General features: G+C 40.0%; 1 protein-coding gene across 1 annotated transcript; it reads left to right on the top strand.

Annotated features, from left to right (window-relative positions):
* Positions 1-6,294: 6,294 nt before the first annotated feature.
* Positions 6,295-8,065, top strand: B3GNT2 (UDP-GlcNAc:betaGal beta-1,3-N-acetylglucosaminyltransferase 2). The gene has a single exon (XM_074150779.1). It carries the CDS (start codon positions 6,295-6,297, stop codon positions 7,486-7,488), a length of 1,194 nt encoding a protein of 397 aa, XP_074006880.1. The 3' UTR covers positions 7,489-8,065.
* The last annotated feature ends 4,749 nt before the right edge of the window (positions 8,066-12,814 follow it).

Here is a 12,814-nt window from a genome sequence, read left to right as displayed (position 1 = left end):
TGAAAGGGAAATGGAGTCCTTTTGCAATAACAAGTAATACCTTTTAAGGTGTTATAAGTAGTCACCAGCAATCTGTCTGACTGCATAATTTATCATGGGCTTCAATATCTAAGAGCAAGGAAGATGACTTTTCTGTCAGTATTAAGACACATGAGGTAACAGTCGCTTTCCCTTTTGTAGCTTCCTCTGAAGGCTAGTTCTTCAATTTCATGCTGTATGTATACTCTTAGTGTGCTGCAAGGGGGAGCCTGGAATGGATATTCATCTCTCTACAGAGACTAAGTGTGTAGAGTGCTTCAGAAGAAGTTTCAATGTACAGTAATCAGGCATCTTAGTAAGAGGCTCCACTGGTTAGGAACTTTAATTTAAACGTCAGTAAAAATCAACAAACGTGATCAATATTTGGTGTATGAATATATGGTTCTTTGATACTTATATTACTAAATAGAAACCTGGAATAAAAGAAAGTTGTACTCATTTAGGAAAGTTGTCTTATGATATTTCAGTTAATGTGTAAGCAAGCAGTTAATCCTCTGGTATTTTAAACACTCGAGTGTTTTCTTGAATATAAGCAGAATGAAATAAGTTAGATACAAACTTGGTCTGGCTTCTCAGGAAGGAGGATTTTTTTTGTTGCTTCACTGATAAAACTGCTAGGACTGACTGTCAAAATTTATCCATTTGCCATTTGCTTTCATACTTATCAATGCCCTTTGTGTTTTGATGATCTTTCCAAAAGAGCACATGCCTGTCTTACCTTGAAGGTTTTTACTCTTTATGATAGTATCTGCAACTTAAATAAGTAGTGCCTTGCTTAAAAATGGGAGGAAAGAGAAACTATGTCATAGCTGTGGGCAGTGGCCAGCATCTGCCAAAATCTGGATCTTGAAGCAATTTCCAAGTGTTCAGAATTCCTGTTTGGATTGATTGTAGGCTGCACTCACTGACTGCAAATCTAGGTGTGTGTGTTTTGACATCTTGCTATAGAGGGCTAGGTCGTGCACTGTCTAAATCTGAACCATTTCATTGTCTCTATCCTAGAGAAGGTTGCTTTTTCTGAACTTCTAAATATACTTCACTTTTTTAGCTGCTTCTTAGCAACATCTGCCTTTCTCTTGCCTTTTTGTCTCGTATAGCTAAACCTCAGTTGGAGGTTTAAGCTTATTTTTGCGCAGAGCAATGTCTTAGTAGCATCAGTTTAAAAAAAAAAAGCAAAAACAAAACAACCGAACTTAAAGCTGTCATCATGTTTCCCATACTAACTTTGTGAAGTCATTACAGAAAATCGAGTGCTGTAACAGCAATAATCAGTCGTCTTCTGCAGGATCCTAACTCCAATGTGAGAAGTTCGAACTGATGAATCATGTGTTCCCTCAGTTAGGGGCTAGTCCACTTGGCTGTACTTGTTCTTGGTTTTGACCTTGAGATTGGCCTCCTCCAGGTGTAACTCCTGTCTTTTGTCAGGGAGCATCATGGCCCCAGTTTGTGTAAATTCTTGCCCCCAGAAAAGAGTGTTTCTTGTATATTTAACTCCTGGAACTGGGTGAACTGTGCATACTCTGTTTTCAAGAAGTGTTTGGACAATGCTTTTGGATATATGGTTTAACTTCTGGGTTGCCCTGTGTGGAGTCAAGAGTTGGACTGGATCCTCGTAGGTCCCTTCCAGGTCAGGAGAGTGATCCTGTGATTCTCACTTTACACCAACTCTTCTAGACTTCTGAATAGGTTCCTTGCAGGCATTTGCAATACATTCATTGTTGAGATAAAGCATAAAATAATACTGTTTAAAAACAACCTGTGAAAAGCTTCTCACCATTTTACATTAATGTTATTTGGACTTACAGCTTTTGGGGTGTTTGGAATCTTTTCTTGTAGCTCATGGCTTCTTTGTAATGCCCGTTTTCTTCTGTCGCAGTTTATCTTGTTTTATTGATCGCTGCCTGATCCTACAGTGAAGCTGTTTCTCTTCCCAGGTTTTGCTGGCTTGCCTTTTCCATCCGTCTCTTGATGCCAGTGCAGCTTTTGTGGCTCCATAAATCTGTTCCTTTCTATCAACACCTTAGTTTTGGCTGCAGTGAGGTGTAAGAGTGGAGTGGAGCTGAAGAGGGCAACTCTTCCTTCTTTCCCCCCCATCCCTGCACACGAACCTTTCCAAATAGTTTATCCGGAGTATGGTTAATGTTAACCCTTTTTTTTTTTTCTATCCCAGTGGATGTTTTCTAAAGGCTTTGAACAAATGTATTTCATGTATGTAGTGATACAGCTGCGCAGAGTTACGTGCCAGAAAGTTGTATAAGCAGAAATGTGATTTCTACAGACTTGAAACTGATTGCTAAAACAGTCTACATATCGGGGTAGCTGAGAAGTTGAAAACAGGCATTGAAAAACTGTGTGTCAGAACCTTTGAGTGTAGGTAACTCTCTTCACCTCACCCACTAAAGTTGGAATAAATTCCTGCAAGATTTTCTGTTCCTGAGGTTCTTTGTGTTCTGATTTGCTTTACCAATATCCAGTGTTTACTCTTACATTCTGCTTTTCCTGATACCTAGCTACGTGTTCAAGCCTTTTCTTTTTTTAACACCTAAAGTAGCAGGATTTTTTTCAAAGAGAGTATTGCTTTGTACTGCTTGTCTTTAGTTCTTCAACAAAATTCATATAAAAATGCATCAGATAGATTCTAAGTATGAACCAGATCCCTTTTAGTTTGTTTTTTGGCTTCCCTAACAGACCTTCCATTCTCAGCAGTCAACGGAAGCAGCTGGGAATTTCTGTAATATTAATGCTGATAGAAGAAGTTATTACTGGAATAGGAGAAAGTTCTTGTGATCTGTCCAGATGGCTGTCGCTAAGCTGTAAGTAGGAAATGTGCACTGTCTTGCGTTCCGCGATGCTGCTCCTTAGCAAGCTGCCCAGCGCACAGCATCTCTGTCGTGCTGGCACTTGGGTCAATCGCTGCAGCCTCTGCAAAGCAGATAGAGAAATGAGATTTGCCATGAGACATGGGCTCTGGGAGCTTACTTTAAAAAAAAAAACAAACAAACAAACAAAAAAAACCAACAAAAAAACCCCAAAAAAACCCACAAACACAACAACGAACAAAACCCACCACCAAAAACCTCCAACCAAAACAAAACAAAAAAACACCACCCAACAAACCCCCCTGAAACAAAACACCCCAAATCCCCACTAGCAACAACTTTACAAATGCAACACACACCCCCGCCGTTGTGGTGAGGGTTGTAATACTGTGTTTTGTGATAAATCCAGTTCACTTGATGTGAACTTGCCAAACTGGCATCCTTTTATTAATTCCTGTCTTCAAGTGTAATGATTAAGGCTAGTACATATTAATTGCAAGCGGAGGATTTTATTTCAATTTATAGAAATAGCCTTCCTGAAGTCTGTCTGCTTTCTGTTTGCTTTCAGTTCAGGAACCTCGATCTAATGCTGTGAGTTAGTGTTTAATACAACCTGTCTTTGTCTAGTTTAGAAATAGGATTTTTTTTTAACAAAGCAGTTTTTTATCTGTTTTTCACTTGGTAGCCCTTAGGTTTTTTTTTATATTTTTGAGTTATGTTCTTAACAAATTGATTAAAAACACATATAGGTAGCTCTTGATTACAAGAGAGAAGAATACATTAATGCAGAATTGCCGGGGGGGTGTTCGATCTTATCTCTTAGCTGTATTCATAATGAATGTGACTTGTGACCTATTCTCAGAAATACTGATTTTTATCCCCAATATTGGATAACTTTTTAAAAAGGAGACTGAAATTTATGCTGGAAATATTTACATGTGGGATTGATAGCGTTTACTGTGCTTTATGTGATGGAACCACTGTTACCTTGCCAGGCTGGTACTTTTTCTGATGAAAAGTTCTACCAAGTCTAACAGTAAATGGATCTTTTTCTGCCTGGGGTCCCTGTCTCACTTGCTGCAGGGGATTGCAAGGCTACAAGTGAAAAACAGGAAGATAAGGAAGATCTTGTAGTTACAGAATTTGAGTGCTTACCTAAGAGACTTAGTGATTTGAAGGATTTTGTTAAGTGATTGAAATGAATAATGGCTTTGCAAATGGTGTTCAGACAATCTCAGGTCAAACATGCAGATGATTTACAGAGGTGTTGAATGCTCAGCTGAGCTGTATGGTGCTATGTATCCTGGAAAATCAGGCTCTGGCCGAGCTCTTGACAATCCTGTGTGTGTTAGCTATTACTAGGGGGGAGCTTCTCACCCCCTTGTCTCAGGAGCCCTGGGATCATTGGTCAAATACTGTCATGTGTTCTAGTGAGAAGTGCTATAGACACAGGCTAGATAAGCACTGATGTGCATGATGAAGTGCATGGAATAGTACAAAACACGGGACAGCTGCTTCTCCAGTATTTTTGTGTGTACTGAAAGGGAAGCGGAGAAAAATAGTACATAATGATCTGTTTTTAGTGGAAGCTGCTGTGGCTGTTGAAGGAGGAAGATAAAGTTTCTTTGAACCCTGCGGGGCCAGCCAGTACTTTCTGACAGTTCAGCTGTTTAGCTTAAGTGATGGCACTGACCACAAGAATGTTGTTTTTTGTCTTTGAGATATAGAAGAAAACAACTTTAAAACTACAACAGCAAACTTCATAGCTGGCTGAGAACAGGATGCTAAATAAAGTGGATCTGGCCTGAGCATATACAAATATAAATATGCAGCTGGTAAATAAGGTCAAATGAAGAAAGGGTAGGGATTTTTCTCTTGAGTAGTCTAGTATTTCTAGGTGTGGCTTTTTACTTAAATTTAAAGATATTCCTTCCCTTTGGATGTAACGGGAATCCAGAGGTCAAAGGGGGGGGGGGGGGGGATAAATTACTGATTATTCACCTGCTGTTTTCTTACTAAATTTTGTGTTTAACTTGCTGAGGAATAGAACAAAGTTAGACAGGTCAAACCAGAGGAAACTAAGGGTCAGTCTAGCTCAGATGTCTGGTAATGGCTGGAAATAAAATGAAAAGAAGAGTAAGTACAAAGTGTCCCTCTCAAGTGTACCTTCCTGAAGGCTCTTGCTCTGTGACTGTAGGACCTCTGAGGTGGTGTTTACAGCTGAGCTGGACAGCCATTACAAATCCTTTATTTCATTAAGATTTCTCTGGTCTTCCAGGAATAATTTGTACTCCTGGCAATTGAAAGTGTCATTGACAACGAGTTCTGTATCTTGTCTTAAATGTAGTCTTACTAACTTTCTTATTAATTCTGAATTATTTCCTACTCTGACTCCCCGATTTAGAATGGCTTGTTAAATTTTGTGTAGCTTGTACACTGCTATCCTCTGTGGCTAGTAAACAGTTTGATAAGCACTACTTTAGAGGAACACACTGTTTTCATGTTGCTCCTTGTACTGTGCACCTTTCATTCTGACATCTGTGGAAGAAAGAGGGATTGATCCATTTTCTCTCTTGGTAAAAATTGGAGATGGGTCATGGAATAACCTTTGCTACAGCAAGGAGGAGGTAGACTTGCTATTCCTGGTCTTACACATATGGGAAAACTCTCCTTTTTTGATTTCTCTTAATTTTCTTTTTCCTTCCTAGGAATAATTGCACTTGCACTTTCTGCTGCCATTCATTTCCTTTTCTAGTTGGAGGGGAAAAAAAAAAAAATCATGTTCTTGTCTGTCTGCAGAGATCTGAATAGCAGGAATGCAGCGGGCCAGCTTTGTCAGCCTCTCTCCCAAGGAGCAGCCAAGTGAAATGGACAGAAACGAATTGTGTGCTTTAAAATTCAGCTCTGCTTATTATGTAGTTGGAAGGTATAAGAGTGCAAGTATAAAAGCTTGAAACTTAACTTAAAAATAACTGACCTTATCATATAGCAATTTATTCTATACCCTTAAGCTCACCTTACTAGCAGAAAAAAAAAAGCATCTCTGCCTGCCTTGCCAAGCTAAGGGTTCAGATTCTAATTATTATACAGTCAAGTGTTTCAAGGAGACTTAAATGAGACGCAAAAACTGCTGGCTAATTTAGATGCACTGTGAAAGATGATGTAAAATTCCTAAGTAGCGAATGGAAATTTTACATTCTTGCCAGCTTCTTGTTTGCTGATGAAACCCCAACCCCTGCTAGCTGTAGGTGTGCATGTATTAGAGGTAGATTAGGTTTTGCGCTTTTTTTGGGTGTAGGTAACCTATTTTTAGGCTACTAACTTGCACATTCTTCATCTGAAAGTAGTTTGCATTTTTATGAGACCAAGAACTTGATAGGAAGAAGACTAAAAATCTGTGATTTTTTTTTTTTCTTCCTCTTTCCAGATATGAGAAATGAGTGTTGGACGCAGAAGACTAAAGCTGCTGGGAATTCTGATGATGGTAAACATTTTTATTTATGTGATAGTGGAAGTCTCAAAAAGCGGCAGCCAAGAGAAGAATGCAAAAGGCCGTGTTATTATACCACACAGCAAATTCTGGAGAAAATATACTCCTCACAAAGCTTATTGGAACAAACAGCAACAGAAGCTTGAACTGCTGTACAACCCTATTCTGACCTTGCTCTCCAATATGACTGTGGAAGAGAACTTGATTTCGAACTCGAGCGTTCTCAGTTCATGTGACCCTGATCCATGGGTACCTTCAGAGGTCAGTGACTTTGCAAACTTGCCAGACAGATTCAAAGACTTTCTACTTTATTTGAGATGTAGAAATTATTCATTGTTAATGGATCAGCCAAACAAGTGCAAACATAAACCTTTTCTGCTGCTGGCTATTAAGTCACTTACACCCCATTTTGATAGAAGGCAAGCAATTAGGGAATCCTGGGGCAAGGAAATAGAATCGGGGGATGTTACAGTCAAAAGGGTCTTCTTACTTGGACAGACCCCACCGGAGGATCATTTTCCTAATCTTTCAGGCATGCTAAAATTTGAGAGCGAAACCTACCAAGACATTCTCCTCTGGAACTACAGAGACACTTTCTTCAATTTAACTCTGAAAGAGGTGCTGTTTCTTAAGTGGGTCAGCAGCAGTTGCGCAGATGTCCAGTTTATCTTCAAGGGTGATGATGATGTTTTTGTGAATACCCATCAGATCCTGGATTACTTGAAGAGCTTATCAAAGGACAAAGCCAAAGACTTATTTATAGGTGATGTGATCAAAGATGCTGGACCTCATAGAGAAAAGAAATTGAAATACTACATCCCAGAAAGTGTTTATGAGGGTTCGTATCCTCCATACGCAGGAGGCGGTGGGTTTCTGTACTCCGGTGATCTGGCGTTAAGACTGAATAATGCATCTGACCAGGTACTCCTTTACCCTATTGATGATGTTTATACTGGAATGTGCCTTCAGAAGCTTGGGCTTGCTCCGGAAAAACACAAAGGCTTCAAAACATTTGATATTGAAGAGAAATACAGAAATAACATATGCTCCTACACAAACTTAATGTTAGTACATAGTAGAAAACCTCAAGAAATGATTAAGATTTGGACACGCTTGCAAGATCCACACTTAAATTGTTAAAGTAGTGTGCATAAGTGTCTTAAGTCCAAATAACTTTCCAAGTTTGGGTCTGACTTCCTTGGTGGACCATTGGAGCTCTGTTTAATAGTTTAATTTTCTCTGGAGACTTTTTCCTGTGCTTTTGAAAATGAGAATAATACTTAAAATTTGAGGGGATGGCTTGAAGACTTGGTCCTGACTTTTCCACTGTCCTGGTGGTCATTATGTTTCAATACTTGTCTTAATTTTAAAAAGGACTTCAATGATGTGACTAGCTGTCAGTGACGGGTTTAGCTGTATCGGAAACAGGGATTGCCTACTACAATGCATCTTTATTAATTGTGATGGTGGAAGGTAATTTTTCCTTTAGTGTTTGTGTGTGGGTGTGTGGAAACCACTGTAAATTGAAAATTCACAAATTGGAGGAATGTAGTTTTACTTCAAGTATGAAACACTCTTAAGACTTTAACTATTGGACTCTTTTTAATTTATAGTTTTCAGTCTTTTTGCACCTCAGAACAGTATTTTTTCCTTACAGTTTTTTTGTGCGAAGTGTGACTGTGTCTGAAGGATTTACCCTTTTATTAGATTATGCTTTTTTAGTTAAAAAAAAAAAACAAAATCCAACCACAACATAGTACTGTTTGAAGCACCCAATAAAAGAGCTAAATATATAAGGAAAAGGAAGAACAGATTTAGTTTGAGGCCGAGCACTAGGTACAGTTAGCTCTGAGCCCTGCCTCAGGCTTATGTGAGGTAAAGCAGACTTGTTGCTCATGTTATTTATGTGAAAAGCTACTCTGGTCAGTCCTGGTTCTCTGTTTTGGCACTAAATGTGATCAGGTAGCTTGATTTGACGCAAATAACTGAAATTGCACATTGCTTACGAGAGCATGGTTTGGATCTCCTATAAAGCAGTAGCAAATCTAGAATGCGCAGATCCTAAGAGTTTCAAATTTTGAAACAAACTTTGAAGTTGCATGATGTCTCATGTAGTTACACATGTTCTCAAAACTTGGATTTTCTTCTATATTTCCACATCTTGCTTATAAGAGTTATTCTAAATAGTGGTTGCTTCCTTTGTATATGTAGAAGTGCCTGTCTATTTATTGTTCAGATTGAAGACCAAAACATTTTCTTAAATATATTTTGTGTAACATTTTATTTGTATAGTGTTGTCACTCAGATATTTAAATAGAGCATGATATTTTAAATCTGTGAGATGTGTAATGTCAAATAAAGCTAATTGTTATTTTTGAATTTGAAAAATAAAATGTGATTTAATTATTTCCTGTAATGCTTTATTTGAGACATTGTTGACTTACAGCTACTGCGTGGCATTCAATAACAACACATTGCAGAATTTTGGAAGCCAGAGGCTTTATCTGGCAACTTTAATGCTTCTGTAGCAGACTATCAAGAAAGCGTTGTTGCAATTGCACGTGGATTTGTTAGGTGGTGTAATAGAGGGACAACTCCGGCAAAAGCAAGGGAACACTAAGTGCCTTAGGAAAAATAGTAGGTACAGAAATAATTGCCTCTACAATAACACTGCTTATACAATTGAAAGGAGCCAAGGAATGAATTGAATGGCTGACACTTTGGTTTTTGTTTGAAATGACTTGGCAGCTACAACTCTTCTGGCTTCTTCACGTGCTTACTTGTTCCTTCGTTTACCTTGAACAGATGTGGTGCTTTTTTGGTTTGGGAAGAGGTGAGGTGGTCTGGTAGTTGTTGATGTCGACACCAGGATGGATAGATTAAAGCCAGACTGTGCTCTGGTGCTGTGCCATGAGGTTGGGCCCCAAGTGCCTTGTCACTCCTCATGAGAAATGACACCTTTCTGAAAGAGCTGCAGGTTTTACTGTACGTGTGTTACTTCCTACTCCGTTCTTCCTAGCCGTGCAAAGCACCTTGTTTCTTTTTAAATATTAGTGGGATTTTTGTCAAGAGTTTGGGCTAAGTGAAAGAAAAGAAATTATGATGGGAAACACAAGTAGAGATGTGACGTTAAGAGTCTTCATGGACTAGAGAGAGAGGAGAAGCCCTGTGGGTGAGCAGAAACATTGGGTGTTGATACATAGGAGAGGCAGCTGAGCCTGTGTAAACCTATTGGTAAGTTCCAGGGCAAGATCGAACATAAACAAGAGTGGGTTGCAGAAACAAAAGGGACAGGAAAAGAGCCTAAGAATTAAATCTTATGAGTAAGATGGGGTGGAGTGCAGGTGTGATATTCACCTGTTAGTGAAATGGGTGGGATTGCTGGAGTGCCAGCATTAATTATTTACTTGATGCCCTTCCTGTAACTATGAGATCAAAGCCAGGCCTCTTGTATGGGGCACAACTGAGAATAAGGAAAACCAGGCTGGTGGTGCTTGCCAAGGAGAAATGCTGTGGGAAAGCAGCTACTCGCCTTCTGAAGTGCCTAGAGAAGAGAAAGAGGGGAGAGGAAAAGACTGAGTGGGTGGGCCCAGTGGACTCGGTAGGTAAAAGGTTCTGGAGAAGAAATTGGACAGACTGGTTTTGTTTACTTGGGGTGTGGAGAAGAACCAGTGACTGTACTGTCCGATTGGGTCTCTGGTCCGCTCCCTGGAGAAAGAATTGTCTTGACAAAGAATTGGGAGTGTGTGGAGTAAGGAGTAAGCGAAATAAATAGAAAAGAGAGATAAGGAAACAGAATGCAACCAAAAGAAACCACGTGTGGTGGGAAGGGGATTTGGGGACAATTGTGAATGGGAGATGGAAAGTCTTTAAAAAAGCGAATGCAGCGTTAAGTTGTTGTATGTTTTGGGTTTGTTTGGTTGGGTTTTGTTGGTTGGGTTTGGGTTTTTTTTTGGTTGCTGGTTCCTGGTTTTTGGAGCATTGCTTGAGTACTAGGTACTTGAAAAGTGAAACATAATTAAACGTGAATAATTTTTCTTTAATAGGAACTCTTTCCTATGAAGTAAATCTGGAGCTGAGAAAACAATGAGCAAAACCTGGTAACCACTATAAAATACATAAATAATATACAAGAGACTTTTTTGCAACTACTCAGTAAAAATTGATCTGAGAAATACAGGGAGCTAAAGATGGATTTTTTTTTCTTTAAATTTAAGGGAAAGAGTCTACTAAGAATAAAGCATGAGAAACTATAATGAGAATAATGGAATTTGAAAACTGAAATAAGAGGTATTTAGATGAGACGGTTGAAGGTGGATGCGGTCTTTATTTTATTTTTTTTTTCCTTTCCTGAATACAGCAGGGAAAATGAAGTGCTGCTGTGATTAAATGACACTGCATCAGGATAAGCCATTAGAGTCCATTAGCTTGTTTGTATAAAGGCTCAGGCCTTTGCTTCTAAATCCAGTTGGGAGAAGGAAGTACAGGCCTTTGGATAAGGAAGGTAAATGAGCTATAATTAATGCACAAATTATGATGTTTATCTTCTAGACGAGAGAGTCCCTTTTTTTCTAAACAGAACTCTTCTGCCAGTTGGTTACTTGCACTGAATGCGCTTACACTTGGATCCCTTCCCCCCTACCCAGTTCTTTTTGTTACGTAGGCTTGAGTGAAATGCAGCACTTGAGACAGGACTGGTGATCAGAGAATTGCTGACGATCCTTGCAGCTTTTCGGTGTTGGAAGCACTGAAAGCCAAACTTCAAAAGAGTCCTGGCTGGAGAATACAAGAAAGATGCGGACTATAACTTAGTAATGCTTTTGCGTCAGGTATGCAATTCAACACGGGTCCACGTGTGGGTAATTCTTAATTTTGGGCTCTGTGCTGTGGTGAGGAGCAATCTAGCTCTTATCTGGTGCCGCTGTGCTCATCTAGCTTATAGTAAGCAGTTTACTCCCTGAAATCTGGCCTCCCTTCCCTTCCGGCTTATTACACCTCATATGCATAAGGCTTCCACTGTAGTTGGGTTTGCCTGAGGGCACCAGTCCAAATGAGTTCGTGTCTACACTGGACTATTTCCTTCTCAGAGAATAATCACAACTTAGCAAAGCAAATAGGGCAGGGACAGCTGCTTAATGGATCAGACAATAATGCACGGAGGTGATCCCAGAGAAGGAATGTCAATCGAGGAGGAATGCCAATCAGCAGGAGCACAAAACATCATTCTTCAAACTCTCTTCAGCTTCTTCCTCTGACTTTTTTTAAAGCTGTTGCCCTGTTCCTCGCTAGATAAGAACAGGAATGGGAGTGAGAATTTAGCAAAGCAAGCGCGGTTCTGGAAGCCAACTCGTAGCCAACAAGCCCCGTGCTATGCAGACAGACATCTGCAAGGGGGTTTCCCAAGAAGGAAAGTTGAATAAAGGCAGGGCTGGAAAGAGCCTCATGGGAACATTTTTGATGTCTTGTTTTCCTCTAGCTCTGCATCATATTACAAACTGTGTGCTGAGAGATTTAAGCAAATTTTCTAAATGTCAGAGGTGATGAAATACTGAGCAGGTCAGTTTTTCTTTTCTTTTGTTGTGCTCAGACCAGGTCTTTGGTTGCCAATCACAGTTTATAATATTTGTATTGGCCCAGCCTGCTCAAAGTAGTGTTTAACCAGCTCTGGCTAGATGCTGCTGAGGGATGGCTGAGCAGCACCTCATGGAGGTTGCACACCAGCCTTTCCAAAGCATTTACAGTCTGTTTTCATTTGTCAATGAAAACGTTTGTACCCTGTCTACCATCTGACTGAACAAGGTGAGTTGGACATAAGGTGGTCTTGGTGCGTCAGTGTCTGTTAACATTTACATGAGTATGGAACAAATCTGTGATCTCCAGCTTTGCTCTGTTTTCTGTATTTGTGTGTTATTGCAGTTATCATATTCCGCCCCCCCCCCCAAATTGCTCTCCAGCCTGAGGACTTCAGACCACGAGTCACACACTTGTAACTCAGCACCCTTCCCTGCTGCGGGGACCGGGGCTGTTGGCAGCATGTAGTCTCTGCTCTCTGAAGCACTGTGAAGGGAGGCCCCAAAAAAACCTGCCCGTGTAAGTTTATAGCCCAAGATTTTCTCTCTGGGTCAGCACTAGCATGTCTGGTGCACGTTACAATCACAGAGGCTTGGCAAAGCCTCGCTCAGTTCTGACCTCAGGTGTGTTGGGATGGCAGTTTTGTGGTGGCACAAAGGGAACTGAAGGAAGCACTGAAGGAAGGCCAAGGAAGAGATGGGATCTCTGCTTTTGGGATCTTTCCTGTTGGTTGAATTCTGTAAAGTTACTGATCTTAGGCCCTTTTCTCTGTCTTGCCCTGCTCTCTTCTGAGAGGGGGGGGTTCACATCAATACATACTGAATTGCCTGTCGAAGACTAATCAAGATAGAAATTTGCCCAATCTCAGATTTTAGAGAAAACTCCCAATAAGTCT

Source organism: Numenius arquata, chromosome 7 (assembly GCF_964106895.1).
Source record: "Numenius arquata chromosome 7, bNumArq3.hap1.1, whole genome shotgun sequence".
NCBI lineage: Eukaryota > Metazoa > Chordata > Aves > Charadriiformes > Scolopacidae > Numenius > Numenius arquata.
The sequence above is the reverse complement of the archived record's forward strand: the minus strand, read 5'-3'. Positions and strand labels throughout refer to the sequence as shown.